The sequence below is a fragment of the Poecilia mexicana genome, unplaced genomic scaffold (genome assembly GCF_051168715.1).
Source record: "Poecilia mexicana isolate PSO_F unplaced genomic scaffold, ASM5116871v1 scaffold_15, whole genome shotgun sequence".
Lineage (NCBI taxonomy): Eukaryota > Metazoa > Chordata > Actinopteri > Cyprinodontiformes > Poeciliidae > Poecilia > Poecilia mexicana.
The window spans coordinates 29,770,460-29,784,657 of NW_028263384.1; the positions used below are offsets into that span (position 1 = coordinate 29,770,460).

Sequence of the window (14,198 nt, forward strand, 5' to 3'; positions counted from 1 at the left end):
AATTAAAATTATTGGATGAAATAAATGTATTAACACACGAGAACACCAAAATAAAACAGTTGATGGATTAAGTAGTTATTTTACTTTATTTCAGTTTGTTTTTTTTGTAAAGAAACACAACATTGTTGCTATAATTCCTTAGAGTTTTAGGTCCAAATTATTTTTCAAATAAATTTTCTATTAAATTGGTGACATAAAAAAGAAAAATGACTGGAAATTAATGTCCAACTTTTATCATCTGAATTTAAATACCGGAACTACTTGCATGTTTTGTGTTCTGATGCAGAAACGTGGAAAACTGATTAATAAAATGAATTTTCTTCAAAATGTGCAACTACTTATCTGCAATGAAATTCTGCACCTGCAGTTATCTGAACGGATTTTAAAAGTAGTTTAACAACCACAAAGCAGATATAATGTTTAAAAATATATAGATATTTTTAACCAGGGATGTTTTATGTTACAGATTTGCATCAGTTTTTGAAGCATATTATAAGAACAGCAGTAAAGAATGAGGGGACCGGAGGGGGACGCGCTGCTCGGGCGCTGATTGGCCATTTGTCGGCCGCTGTTGATTCAGGCTGCGCAAAAAGATAAGATAAAGGGCATATAAAATGACAAAGATGCGCATCCATCGCGCACCGTCAGCTGCACATAAACGGGTCTGACGCCTCAGCGACAGCAGAGGACGGCCGTCTGTCTGTCTCCGCGTCCCGTCTTCACCTGTCCGCAAAAGTAAGTGCAAACAGATCCATCCAGGTGCCTCTTGTTTCGTTGATTTAGATTAAAGTTGAAAATTGAAAAATAAATAAATAAATAAAATAAAAATTAGGTGGAAAGTTGGACGTTATTGTTTGCAGGATTTAATCAGTGTAAAATCCCCGTTAATGGTATTAAAATGTGCTAATTTGCGCAGGATGTCTTCCAGAGACTCTGATGGAAACTCGCCTGAACTGCACCAGCAGCAGCAGCAGCAGCGCAAGATGTGCGACAGAAAAGTGCCAAAAACGAGCGCAGAGCAGTGCGGACCGCGCGGCAGGCGCAGAATGAAGGCCAACGACCGGGAGCGCCACCGGATGCACAACCTGAACTCTGCGCTGGACGCGCTGCGGAACATCCTGCCGGCGCTGCCGGAGGACGCGAAGCTCACCAAGATAGAAACGCTGCGTTTCGCCCGCAACTACATCTGGGCGCTGACGGAGACGCTGCGCATGGCGGACCATCACGCAAACCCCGCGGCGTGGGACGCGGGATCTCCCGCAGAGTCCTGGTGCGCCACCGCTGCTGATGAACTGAGCTGCAAAAGTTTTATTCCGGTCACAATTTATTTCAGGTCGATCCATGGAGAGAATGTCATCAAAAACTCCTGGTAGAAACCGATTCTTTAGCTTGAAAATGTCAAACTGTATGGAGCTAAAATATGGCCATAAAGTTGGGTGTATAAAGACAAAAATGAAACAGAAAAATTATTTTGAAACTGAAAATAAATAAATAAATAAATAATTAAAGCTGAAAAAATATTTTAATCTGAAATAAATTTGAACCTGAAAAAAATTCTAAAGCTGGGGGAAAAAAATTAAACTTTAAAAAATTGAAACAGAAAAAAAATTAAAACAGGAGAAAAAATTATGTGAAACTCAGAAAATGTTCAAGTCTACTTTTCAGATTCAAGTTTTGTCCCCTCACCCCCAAGTTAAACATTTTTTTCCTTTTGAACAAACTTTCTGGCCCTAATTTAGCTCCATAAAACTCACTTTTTCCTATATTTTGTAGCAAACTATTGTCATTTTTTCTATATATATATATTTGTTTTGCTGTAAATTATTTATGCAAAACCTCTGGTGACATCACAGAAGGTTTAAAGGGACTCGTCAGAATTATGTTCTGTATATATTTGTATGTTTTTTTATTAAATATGTAATACTATAACTTACACTTATTTATTGTTGTCATTTATCAGAGGCAGGAGTGCGATGCTTCATAAAATTACAGAAGTAAAAACAAAAATTACAGCAGTAAATCGTCTGTCAGTGGTTTCAAATAATCTCAATCTGATTAAAATTAAACACAAAACTGTGAGCAATCTGGGGCTAATCATGAGCTAACTGCTTGAGCTAGCAGCAATATATTTCGGGCTCCATATTAGCAGAACCAGTCAGTTTCAATGAATTCCTCTGCTCTTTGTTGACAGTTTGTCATTTTTATTTCCATGTATCTGGTTTAGTAAAAAGATAAGCAGGAAGTTTAGTTTGGAGAAACTTCAACCTGTTCAAACTAAACCAGAACCTGCTCAAACTAATACTTTGAGGGTTGCTGTGGTGACGCAGGGGCAAAGCACAACCCACGTATTAAGGCCTTGATCCTCGTGGCGGTGGTCACAGGTTCGATTCCCGGCCTGGTGACGTTTGCCGCATGTCTTCCTCCTCTCTCCTAACCCTCTTTCCTGTTGAACTACTTTCAAAAAAAGGCCACTAGAGCCAACAAAACCTTTAAAAAAATACTTTGAATCCATTCCTGATTATGCAAATAAAAACTGAAACATCTGATTGATGCAGTTCTAACTTCTTCAGTCAACAATAATCACAAACCAACCATTTAAAGCTAAAAGATTTATTTGGCAGTCATGTTCCATCATGCTTTGGGATGTTTCTGCAGTATAAAAATATTTATTCACTGTATAAAAATCCAAGTTTTATTTGGGGCGACTAACAGTTGTTTCATGATTTAGAAAAACATACAGAAAAGCAGGACTTCAACACAGTTTCATGATTGATAACAGACTCCGGGGCCAAAATTAATGTGCAAATCGTGGTTTTTCTTTGTTTGTGTCTGAGAGCGGGAGGCGGCGTGCAGTCTGAGGCCGGCGGGGCGGAGCGCTCTACTTGGGGAAGACGGTGACGACGTCGTAGCCCTCCGGCGGAGTGACGCGCTCCCGAGCGTGCTGCTCGCAGTAAATCTGCTCCTCCACGAAGAAATGTCCCTTCTGCTTCAGGTTGACGTCGCAGGCTGTGCAGGTGTAGCACTCAGGGTGGCGAAACTTTTCCCTCAGCTTCACCACCATCCCCCTGGCAACACATTCAACAGGGTCAGTTGCTCAGAAAGACCAAAGACCAGCACAACAAAGGGTTAAAACCAGAAATTTAAGGTTAAAGCGTCATTTTACAGAAATTAATACCATAAGCTGAGCTGGAAAAAAAAAATTGTGTAATTTTCAACTTGATCACTTTTTTAAAAAACAATCTGCCATAAAACCTCAGGTTAAAGATGCTCCAATCGCCCATCATAAATAATTTCTACACAAAACTATAATTATAATTTGATTTAGTAACAAAGCTGTATTTTTTAAAAATTAATAAAAGATATAATTAACAGATGGCTCCAGAGTATAAGTGCATTCAGCCACAAGGTGGAGACAAACTTCAGATAAAAGTCCCTTCATTACCAGCTGACATCCCATAATGAGCTGAATCAGTCCTCAAACCTGGCTGGATAATGACTAAACCAGTTAGCCAGGTGCTAACAAAATGTCTGACAAAAAAGTGAATCAGGACTTTCATCTTTTTTAAAATCACTGTCCATAATCAAAATATTGATTTGTAAATTATTAATGACCAAACTAATAGTTAACATAATGTCTGTTACTAGAAGCTGAATCGAGTGTGAGATAAATTATTGTTCGTTCACATAGATATATGCGCTCAGATTGGTCTCACCGCGCATTCAGGATGTATCATAAATGTGACCACATAATAATCAGCGGCTATTCTGCTTATTCCTACAAACACTTCGCATTTTCTTCAGTATCGAGCAACTAAAAATTAAAAACTAAATTAAATTTGAGTATTTTTGCAATATTACTACAAAAAAAAAAAAAAAAAAATTTCGTGGCCCATTGAGTCCCTTCTGGGCTGAAAACGTATCACTTTGTAATCGTTTCACAACAGTCTATTGATAAGTATTGATTAGTTTTTGTTTTAATGTCCGATTCCTGTTTCATCCAGTTTTCACTCCACATCGTTCATTTTGAAGCAGTTAAGAGATACAGTGACGAAACTTTAAACTGCTGCTGCGCCAGTTACTCAGCAGGTTGTTGCTAGGCAACCAAGGAATGAGTGAGTTGCTGAGGAACCACAGAGTCAGTGAGTGAGTGAGTGAGTGAGTGAGTGAGTAAGTGAGTGAGTTGCTGAGGAACCACAGAGTGAGTGAGTGAGTGAGTGAGTGAGTGAGTTGATTCCACAAACTTTTCTTTGCGGTTCTGGATCAGAGTTTATTGGATTTACTGAATCAGATGTATCATCTACTGATATTGATCATGTGTTTATCGCGATATATATTTGTTATTGATTTATTGTCCAGCCCTACTTTCTACTTGACGTTTTTTGGACCCCATCGCGACCTCAGTGTGACCTTATATCGATCTGTGTGAATACTCACACAATCCCAGAGCCACATTTATCGCAGACGGGCAGCTTCTCCGTGTTCCCGACAGAAGATCCGATCTTTGTCGTCGGCGCCTTCACGCTCCTGAAGCCTGACGGTTTGTCCGCGTCGCCTACAAAACAAACAGAAATGTATGTTTTCATACTATGAAACCATTAATCTGCACTGCAGGAGTTTTGAACAGTCTGGTATCGGCACCTGTCTCCAGAATCTCCTGAAGCACCTTGAAGGAAGCGGACTGCCGCGGCGGCTCGTCGGACTCTTGGTTCTCTTGGAGCATCTTGTAGACCTCCGAGTCCGTGGGTAACGCCGGTCGCTTTCCCGCCGCTGCCGGCTCTGACGGCGCTCTGAAAAGACGGGAAAAACTCAACATTAGCATCAAAACTGTTCAAACACGTCTTTGTTGATCACATAACATTCGTTAAGATACTTTGGAGACGCGGCATCAACACAACGGACGACACTTTTCTTTATAACCAAACAGGAAATCCATTTTATGGAACCAGAGCGTGACAGGAAGTCCTTTTAACCACAACAAAATAAAAGCCCCAAATGATTACTGTGGAATAAATGTGTAGTGGCTTCAACACAAAAAGGACCGATTGAAAACAACTCAAAGGTTTTTTAACAAAAATACTCCAGGAAACTCCAAGGTAGATCTGAACGGACTTCTGACTTTATTCTTTTGAAAAATATGTTGTTTCTTGCAAAAATAGACAATAACTGATAGTTTCTTACAACTTAAATGTAAAATGATAGTTAATTTGATCCTATAAGTAAAAAAGAAACTAAAAAAACCCTTCCTGTCGTCACACCAGACATTTAACAAAAACAAATATAGACAGAGCAGAACCACAGGCTGATCTCATCCGTGCTACACCGCATCGATGCAGTAATTCAAGCAAACGGAGCCGAAACCAAGAAAAGACGGTTCAGAACCTGGACTTGACACTTCTAGCATGTCTGTGTTGGAGAAACCAGAGGAAAAATGAAGCATCCGAATCTTTCTGAAAAAAGAAAAGGCAGATTTGGACTTTTCTTTGGAAGTGGCCCTAAAGCTCTTCATCTGGATAATCAGGTTTCTTTACTTTGGTTTATTAACCAAAATGCCTTAATCTGTACTAATAAACCACACAAACCTGACTGGGTTCTGACGGACGTTTAACCAGAACTCACTTGTTGTTGGGCTCGTTCGTCTTCACCTCGTCCACAGCGGAGTTAAAGTCCTTGATGTTGTCAGACGAGTAGAGGCCAGACGGACTGTTGTACTGGTTGGTGACGACCTTTGGGCCAAAACCAGCAAACGGCAGAGCGCTGCGGTTGTGGGACGAGCCGATGTGTTTCACCTCCTGAATAATAATAATAATAAAGCTTAAAGTGAGGTTCCTGTTCAGGCTTCTGGCTCCAACGTGCCACAGTGCAGCGGAAACTTTACACAGTGATGTTACGATCAATTCAAACAAACATGCATGAAAAACTGCAGTTATAATACTCAGCAGATTTGATTAAACTTGACCAACCAAAGCGTTTTGCTCATAATTAGACGAGTTAAGGATGCTGGTTTAATTTTCAGGGTTCGTTCACTTCTCCAAAGTAAAATTCAAGCATTTTCCAGGTAATTTTCAAACTTTTCCAGCAAAATTTTGGAGTTAAAAACACAAATTCACTTTCAACTCTCTATTAAACGATATAATTTATCACTTTTATTAATAACGTCTTGTATTTTACATTCTATATTAAGGATAAACTAAACTATAACAAAAGTTTATATTTTGAAATGTATCTAATGCAGCTGGCTGGTCTGAGAACAAAACACTAATTAAAAAAAATCCCATAATCTCAACAACATTAAATGTATAAAACTTAAATAACCTTCATATCAGTGACACAGATCAATAATAAATATTCATTACACTGAAACAAACCAAAAAATCTTAAGGCAAACGAGTTTCCTTCTCAAATAAAACAGCTAAATAAACAAAGAAACTTAAAAATAAATCTAAAAAATACTGTATATACTCCCACAAAGTTTTCTGGAATTTAGCAAATAGAAATAATTTTGGAAAGTCTGACTAATATAAAACAATAAAAGTTTCATCCGATTTAACTTCAGAGTGAAAAAAAAAGTATTTTAAAAAATTACACGATAAAAACAGCTTAAATCATGATATTAATCATCATGATTGATATTTTGTTTGCAGATAGATAATTTTTATTTATGGCTTCAGTTGTAGTTTCTACTGATTTTTTATAATAAATTTTGTTGTGTTTTATTTCGGATATTTAAAATATCTTCCAGTTCCTGTGTTAATTGTTCTCTACAAAATTAAAGTTTATTGGTCTATCAGAGGATGTATTGTGACATCAATAACTGAGTCAAAACAACAAAGCAATATTTATTGCTGGGACAATTTATCAACTTGTCATTGTGACAGTTAGTCCTAGGTGTATGAAAACATCTGGCTCCAGCTGCAGTCTGTTTGATTCAAACATCAAATTGCACTTCATTACAAGCCGTAAAGTTTGCAAACCTTGAAAACATTTAAAGGATTTTCAAGGATTTCAAGCATCCGTCCGAACCCTGAATTTCACTTCACGATGCGATCCAACAAACGCGTCACGACGTCGGCATGCCAGCCGGCAGATGAACAGCACCACATCCAGCTCATGCCTCACAGCGGGAACACGCTTCAAGCATCTGCCGTCAGGATCTATTAACTCTGCAGAGTCTTTTTAAACCCCATTTGCAAAAAGTTTCATTTAACAAGGATAAAAGCGTCAGATTTCGTCCAAATGCTTGAAGCGTGTTTGAGAAAAACACACACAGAGGAGAGAGAGAGGGCCTGTGACTCAGTTTCCTACATGAATTCAAACTTTGGCCTCAACTTTCCCCCGAAACAGCAGCGACTGAGTCTTGCGTCACAGCTTGGCTGATAAACTGCGGTCTCCTAGGAAACCGCCTGTTGGGAAGCAAACAATGACTTCATTTCTGGCTCACACAAAAATATCCCACAACCTTCGCAACCGCACAAATATTTCAACTTCTAGGAAAACTGTGTGGCTACCTGCATTAAAAAAAGAAAAGAAAGATGAATTTTTGCTCCTTAAGCAGGTGATTTAAATAAAGTGAACGATGAAACACACCCGCGGTTCTGACGCAAGGTTCATCTTGTAAGGGTGTGTCTTTCCTTCCTCAGACGAGAGCGGAGACCACAGCTTAGTTTCTGACCTGCACAGCAAAAAAACCAAGGAAAATGAGGGTTAAAGCTCTGAGCTGTTCCACACACAGATGGTTCACTGTAGAAACGCAGAAATATTGCCAAGCAGTAATAATATGGTCCAGATTCAACCACAAATATCTTAGTAACAAGAGAAAAATAACTGACAAGTGAGTTTTCAGCAAGAACCAGGAGCTGTTTAAGGTAAATAAGTCATTAATATTGATGGAAAAAGTATTAGTTACTTCAGTAAAACATGGGAAAAAGTCATGATATGAGTGAAATAATCTGCCAGTGGAATTTGAATTTGGTTGCTAGGTGACGGGCTGGGCTTGGGTGGGGTTGCTAGGTAACAGCACAGAACCAGTTAAATGTGAAATAATCTGCCGATAGAACTAGAACTTTTACATTAACATTGAGGAATTAATGCTTGAAAAAGTTGCTGAAAAGTCATTTGTCAGTTAGTTTTGTCTAATTTCAAGTGAACAAAGATATTTGTAGCAGAAACTAGAGCAAAAATACGTGGTGATGTTTAAATAATCTGCAGCCCTCTGCCTCCTGGAAGCCATTGATGTAATGCAGTGAAGCAAGATGTTAGCTGCGACACGGCTCAGAGCGCCTCCCTGAGCAAACAGCCGTCACCGAACACCTGGATGGAAGCTGAGTCAGTTTCTACGTGCCGCTGCAGCCCACCTGTCGATGGAGAGCGCCATTTCCTCCACGCAGCCCTTTATCTTGTTCTGCGCCTCCAGGTGAGTCATGCTCTCCGTCGGCTCGCCGTTGATCGACAGGATAATGTCTCCGATGCACAAGTTGGCCTGCGCCGCTTTGCTCCCAGGGTTGACCTACGATGGCAAAACAAAACATATCACATGTCAACACGACACCCAGGGTTATTTGGGGTTTTCAGCACATTCAGAGCATTATTTAACGATTATTTCAGAGAACAAAGGAAAACATTTAAAAATACTGCCACAACAGTAGTACCAATATCAACCCGAATTTGTATTTCTGTGCATCCTGTTACCATAACAAATTTTGCCAGACGATAAATTGTCTCAAGAGTTTTTTCGATAAACGATAATTTTGAGACCATTTTGAAGTAATATGATGGTAACAGCATAATAACAATGCAAAAACAAGATTTGAGGCAGATTATTTGCCTGGAGGAATTTTAATAAGCGATGTACTCGAATTATTCGATGAATCGTTGCAGCTCTAATTCAGAGTGAAAACATTCCTGATTTCTGAATGAATAAAAACGGAGTAAATTGAGTTTAATTTCAGGCTGGGCTCACATCGGGGCGCTGCATCCTCTTTACACACGCAGCTTTGTTTACAGTAAACAGACGCAAAGCCACTTACAAACTGGAGTTTTCAGTCTGCTGCCCAGAAGGCAGATGTTTCACGGAGATAAGGAGCTTAAAGTGGAGAGACTGGCACAGTCCAGGCATTCCTAATCAGGTTTCCTGGGTGGAGCGGAGCGACTGCGTTTACAACAGGAAGTCCAGCTGAGCACACACCGGACTCACAGCCACACAAACCTACATTTTTACAACAATATGTTTCGGTATTTATGGGAACAATGAGAGAAGTGGCAATAAAAGATAAATAAATACAGTCAGTTAGCTGTACCCCATAATTATTGAGTGTTATAGAAACAAAAGCTGAAATAAGTTAAAACGGTAATTAAAGGGGAAAACTATAACTAACTGGAACTATATCGTGTGTCTATAAAACTAACTAAAACACACTGGAATAATAAATATCCTTCGTTTTGTGTTTATGCCTTTCTTCCAGTATAAAATAGATTTTTCTACCAACTAATTTACGTCGGTTTTTGACAAATTATGGCAAATTATCAACAAATTATCCACTTATGCTGGTCTACAAAATGGCAACAACAAAAGTTGTTTTTTCAACAATAATTTAATAAATTTTAAAAAAAATATTGAGTATTTATTACCCAATCAAAATAATCAAAATACAATATTTTAATTCTGCACCAAAATTCACCAAAGTATGAAAAAAATAAAAATACTGCTATAACTAATAAAAACTCAGCTAAAATTAAACAATATTTAACTGAAACTAACAAAAACTAGCCAACACCACCTAAAATCTAATTAACACTAACTAGATGACTAAAAGAAATTAAATAAAACTGAACTACAATGAAAAATCCAAGCCTATTATAACTCTGGTAGTAACTGAGTGATTCTGTCTGCTTTTTAAAACACCAGCCCATCATGTGTTCACAGCTTTGTTTCAAAGCTGTATTTCAGACGTTCACACGCTCTAACAAGTCTGGGTTTTCCTCAACAACCCCCTTTACAAATACAGTTCAGTGAAGGACGGACTGTAATGGCTGCTGCAGCTCCTGCTCACATTTACTCAACTGTCCCTTAGAACCTCACACAGGGTAGCTAAAAAAATTAAATTAATTACATTTGCAAAATTAAAACAAGGGTCACGACTTCAGTGTAAAAATTTCACACAATTATCAGAATTATTACAAAGGTTCCCGATGGAACCGTTTCTGGTACGCCCATAAATCTGACGCACCGCTTCCCTTAGTTGAACGGCTAAGGTGGCAATTTGAATCTGTATGATGATTAAATAACCTAAATAACAGATAAAAATTACTAAATATCTTAGGGGTTGGACCCATTTGCATATTTATTCAATAATTTAGAATCAAAAAAGTGTTTTTAAATTGAAAATGTTGCTATTTTGTCAACATATGGTTTTCTTATAAAATATGATTAATTACATACCCTGCAATTAACTCAGTCAAAAAAAATTATAATAATCAAGTCTCATCACTAATTGAAACATTTATAAATGAGTAAATTATTTCTGTTCCCACACGATTGGCTGGAATGTTACAAGCTGAAATATCAACAAGTCCTATCAAAATAGAAAATATGCTAATATTAGCTTAGCATTTTAGCAAATTGGTCCATGTGAAAACATCACCAGAAGTAGTGAAATTTGGATTTATTGAAGACACTGCAACCGTAGTTAGATAGAAACAATGCCATGCCCATATTAGGTTTGTATAGTCAAGAGATTAGCGCAGCTTACTAAACCATGCTAAGAGTTACAAAATGCTAACAAAATCTACTGTAGTCAGTGTAATGTAGTTTCTACATATATATGTTGTAATTAAGTATCAGATTTGGTTTCAGAAATTATTCTTAAAAAATCCACATCATGGGATCCCGACTAAAAGTAAAACATACCCAACAATCAATGAGCTACTTTACTTTATTGCCGTTACAGCAAGTTGTGCAACTGTGTTGCCGTGACAACTTTGAAATCATATTTACATTTTTATGGAACGGGTAACAGATCTGATCATAATTCGTACTTCTTAAGTTTGTAAATAGTTTAAAAGTAGTCTGTCCATGGCCTTCCTCTGTGTGATTCTCATCTCCCATCAGTTCTCTGTCTAGAATTTCTCCCATTGAGCTCAATTTCTCTGGTTAAATTCCAACCTGGCCAATCAGCAAACAGAACAAGTTATGAATGATGACACTGATTTTCTGCGACGTTTTATAATTATAGTCTGGTTATGGTAGCTTTATAGAGCCTACACATTACAGATCTCAACACAAAATGATAGCAATTGGGTAAAACTCTGATCCAATTGTTTAAAATTTAAAAACCATCTTGGTTACTGCAGGACACACAGCAGTTATTGTGCTGAAAAAACCCAAAACAAGCTGGTATACCAGTCGACATAGTTTGGTTCCTGATATCTAAATGTTTTATTAAAGTTATATCAGTTCTACTGGTGTGGCCTTTAATGCTGCCTCTACCCTGTCTGTTGCTGAAAAGCTGGTGCTCAGTTGGCTGAAAGGAGGGCACTACATTTTTACTTGTCTACATGGACACCTTCAGTTGTTTGGACATATTTATTTGCTGTATGTTATCATTTTATTTGTTTTTTTCTTATTCTTTACAAGCCAAAGCAGACAAAAAAACCTTAAAATATGTCATAGTTAACTTTATGCTGTAGGAACAATTATCACTAAAGAAAAGTTATTTCATTAAAACATTTAAAACCACGAGCTCTTAACTTTTTAAAGGTCATCCTAATGATTGAAGCACAGACACATGATTAGATTGCAACAAAACTAAAACAATGTTAGTCATGAATGTCTGCCTTGTAGATACACCTAGACGTTGTAAAATAACATAAAAAGAGCGAAAGGGCACAGAGGCCATGAATGACACACCTTACTGTAGCTCTCCCACTAAAAATAATTATTTTTAATGTTGTTTTTATAATCACAGAGTCGCTCCTCCTAAACTGATGACAGATACCAGAAAGGTAGAGAAAGAACAAATTAAAAATAGACTAACTTTCAAATAAAGGGTTAATTTACCTCCGTATTCACACCTTAACGCAGGTAAACAACTGAACCCAGCTAGCTAAAACCGTTACTAGTTGAGCCGCAGTTAGCCTGACTTTAACCCAACAAATCCTTAATTCAGTTCCCGTTAGCCTGCTTTAATTATCACCGAGGTAGCAGCCAGGTTGCTGTGGACATGGCTGAACTCAAGTGTGAAAGTGAGAAGCCAAACTTACCCGGGAAATAGCCAGCGGCTGCTCGAAGTCCTTACCCCCGACGAGCCGGAACCCCCACGGGCCGGGACCCTGCATCACCACCCGGACAGGAGGCATCGCGTCAGGCTAAAGTAGGCGACTTTAGGCGTTAAAAACGACCGACCTCTGGCTCAGTTCCTGCTGTTTCTGACATGAAGCAGTCGGCGAGGTGAGGCTGAGCAGCGTTGCAGCGGAGGGGTGGACCCTCCGAAGACAATTGGACGAATAAACGTGGAGGTTTTCCACGCTGATAACCTGGTGTCCAGAGATCGTGTATTATAAAGATGAGTCACTGCTTTCTCACACCTACGTCCAGCCACTTCTTCTTGATTTATATTAGCGGTTGGTAAAAAACGTTAGGAACACAAATGACTCTACTTCTGGTAACCGGAAGTAACTTTTTCGGTTTTAAAATATATTAGCGTTAAAAAAGTTAAAGTAATCAATAAAGAGACATTATGAACTCTTAACTATAAAACATTTTAAGGGAACATCTGTTAAGATCTGTTAATTCCTTAAACCACCAAGCTAATGTGTACTGTGATTATAATAAAACAGTTGTTAACCAAAATTACTCATTTTTCAGAAATATCTGTAGAGAAATTTAACTTTTCTCAACAACAATATAAGTCAAAAATCTTTCAAAAAAAGGCTAAACAACCTGATAAATAAACCTGTTCTGGTGAGTGGATCGCTGGAGACAATGGTGAAAAAAGGATTTTTATATAAAATGAATACAATTATGAACAACCCTGACCATCCTCTTCAAGAGTCTGCACAAGCTACATTTCCAATGACCAAATGACTGTGCAAATAGTTATTGCGAAAACAAATTGCTTAATTGAAACGCCAATTGAAAATTAAAAAAACTCACGTTTTTTGATGGAAAGTATTTGCGCTAATATGAGGTGGTTTTTCAGCTGTTTCGAAATGAGTGAATATGCAAAACCACAACGGAAACATTTTTTGCGAGACCTACACAACTGGATGTTACTACTTGCGAAAATGAAGAAGAAAACAACAGGAAGTAGTAGGACGATGATGGCACAGCATGATTTTTAATTACTTATTGCAAACAAATTTATTTACGTGTGATTTCAATTACGTTTCTTACTTAATGGAAACATGCAAGTGCATTTTTTAAATTTCTGACAGCGGAATGTTAAATTTTTTTACACATATTTGCATCTGAAAGTCTTTTTTTTGTTTTTTTGGTCTATATTACAGGCTTCTGTAATACAGACCATTTCCCTTTGGGATCAATAAAGTATTTTTCAATTTGAATTTGAAAAAGTTAATAGATAGTCTCTTAATGTTTTCTTGTTTATTTTTGACATAACCTGAAAGCACATTTTTGACATTTCTGAGTTTCCACATATTAAAACATACTTAAGCATCCTTATAAACACAATTTGCTGAAAGTATCTAACTTTTTTCCCTTTGGAGCTGATAAAAGTTCTTAAAGGCAGAGCAGAGAGACCCCTCTTCACATTCCGCCCCTCTCATCTGAGCTCAGCTATTTGTTTCAAGGGGATGTCGGCTCTGCCTTTACGTCACTCTGTTATGTGCAAGCTTACCATTTATGGTAGAGCTAAAATCCCAGGATGTGGAATGTGCCGCTCCCAAGACCTGAACTCCAGCCAGGAGCTGCGCGCTGAAAGCGGCCAGTCTGAATGAAACACGCCCTCTCTCTGCTTTGCATGCGGGCTTTAAACTTCTGCCCCTCTGCTGCTAACGATCAGATCCTGCAGGAGAGTAAAGGTGGTACTGATTGTTACAACCACAGCCGGACTAAAACTGTGTCAATGCACCCTACAGGTTTCATATTTCCCATTAGCCAGAGTTATGTAGTAACTATATATTTACTCAACTATCTTTACCTGAATAACTTTTTTTGGAAAAAAAAAAAAGGAAAAAAAAATACT

The 14,198-nt window shown here is 38.0% G+C and overlaps 2 protein-coding genes across 2 annotated transcripts; one reads left to right on the forward strand and one right to left on the reverse strand.

Annotated features, from left to right (window-relative positions):
* The first annotated feature begins 438 nt into the window (after positions 1-438).
* neurog3 (neurogenin 3) lies at positions 439-2,280 on the forward strand. The gene has a single exon (XM_088013221.1). The coding sequence runs from the start codon at positions 888-890 to the stop codon at positions 1,371-1,373; it is 486 nt and encodes a 161-aa protein (XP_087869347.1). The 5' UTR covers positions 439-887; the 3' UTR covers positions 1,374-2,280.
* A 314-nt stretch (positions 2,281-2,594) lies between these two features.
* pdlim1 (PDZ and LIM domain 1 (elfin)) lies at positions 2,595-12,493 on the reverse strand. The gene is made up of 7 exons (XM_015008011.2): positions 12,256-12,493; positions 8,352-8,503; positions 7,585-7,669; positions 5,617-5,789; positions 4,639-4,787; positions 4,435-4,552; positions 2,595-3,065 (listed from the first exon to the last, which is right to left on the reverse strand). The coding sequence occupies exons 1-7, from the start codon at positions 12,349-12,351 to the stop codon at positions 2,879-2,881; spliced, it is 960 nt and encodes a 319-aa protein (XP_014863497.1). The 5' UTR covers positions 12,352-12,493; the 3' UTR covers positions 2,595-2,878.
* Between the last annotated feature and the right edge of the window lie 1,705 nt (positions 12,494-14,198).

Bases quoted from the DNA above. Each gene is read 5' to 3' on its own strand.
- neurog3 (XM_088013221.1), top strand. From the start codon at position 888: ATGGTATTAAAATGTGCTAATTTGCGCAGGATGTCTTCCAGAGACTCT.
- pdlim1 (XM_015008011.2), bottom strand. From the start codon at position 12,351: ATGCCTCCTGTCCGGGTGGTGATGCAGGGTCCCGGCCCGTGGGGGTTC. The intron at 7,670-8,351 runs GTGGGCTGCAGC...TTTGCTGTGCAG, and splicing joins ATGGCGCTCTCCATCGACAG to GTCAGAAACTAAGCTGTGGT. The intron at 5,790-7,584 runs GTGTGTTTCATC...ATTATTATTCAG, and splicing joins ACCTTGCGTCAGAACCGCGG to GAGGTGAAACACATCGGCTC.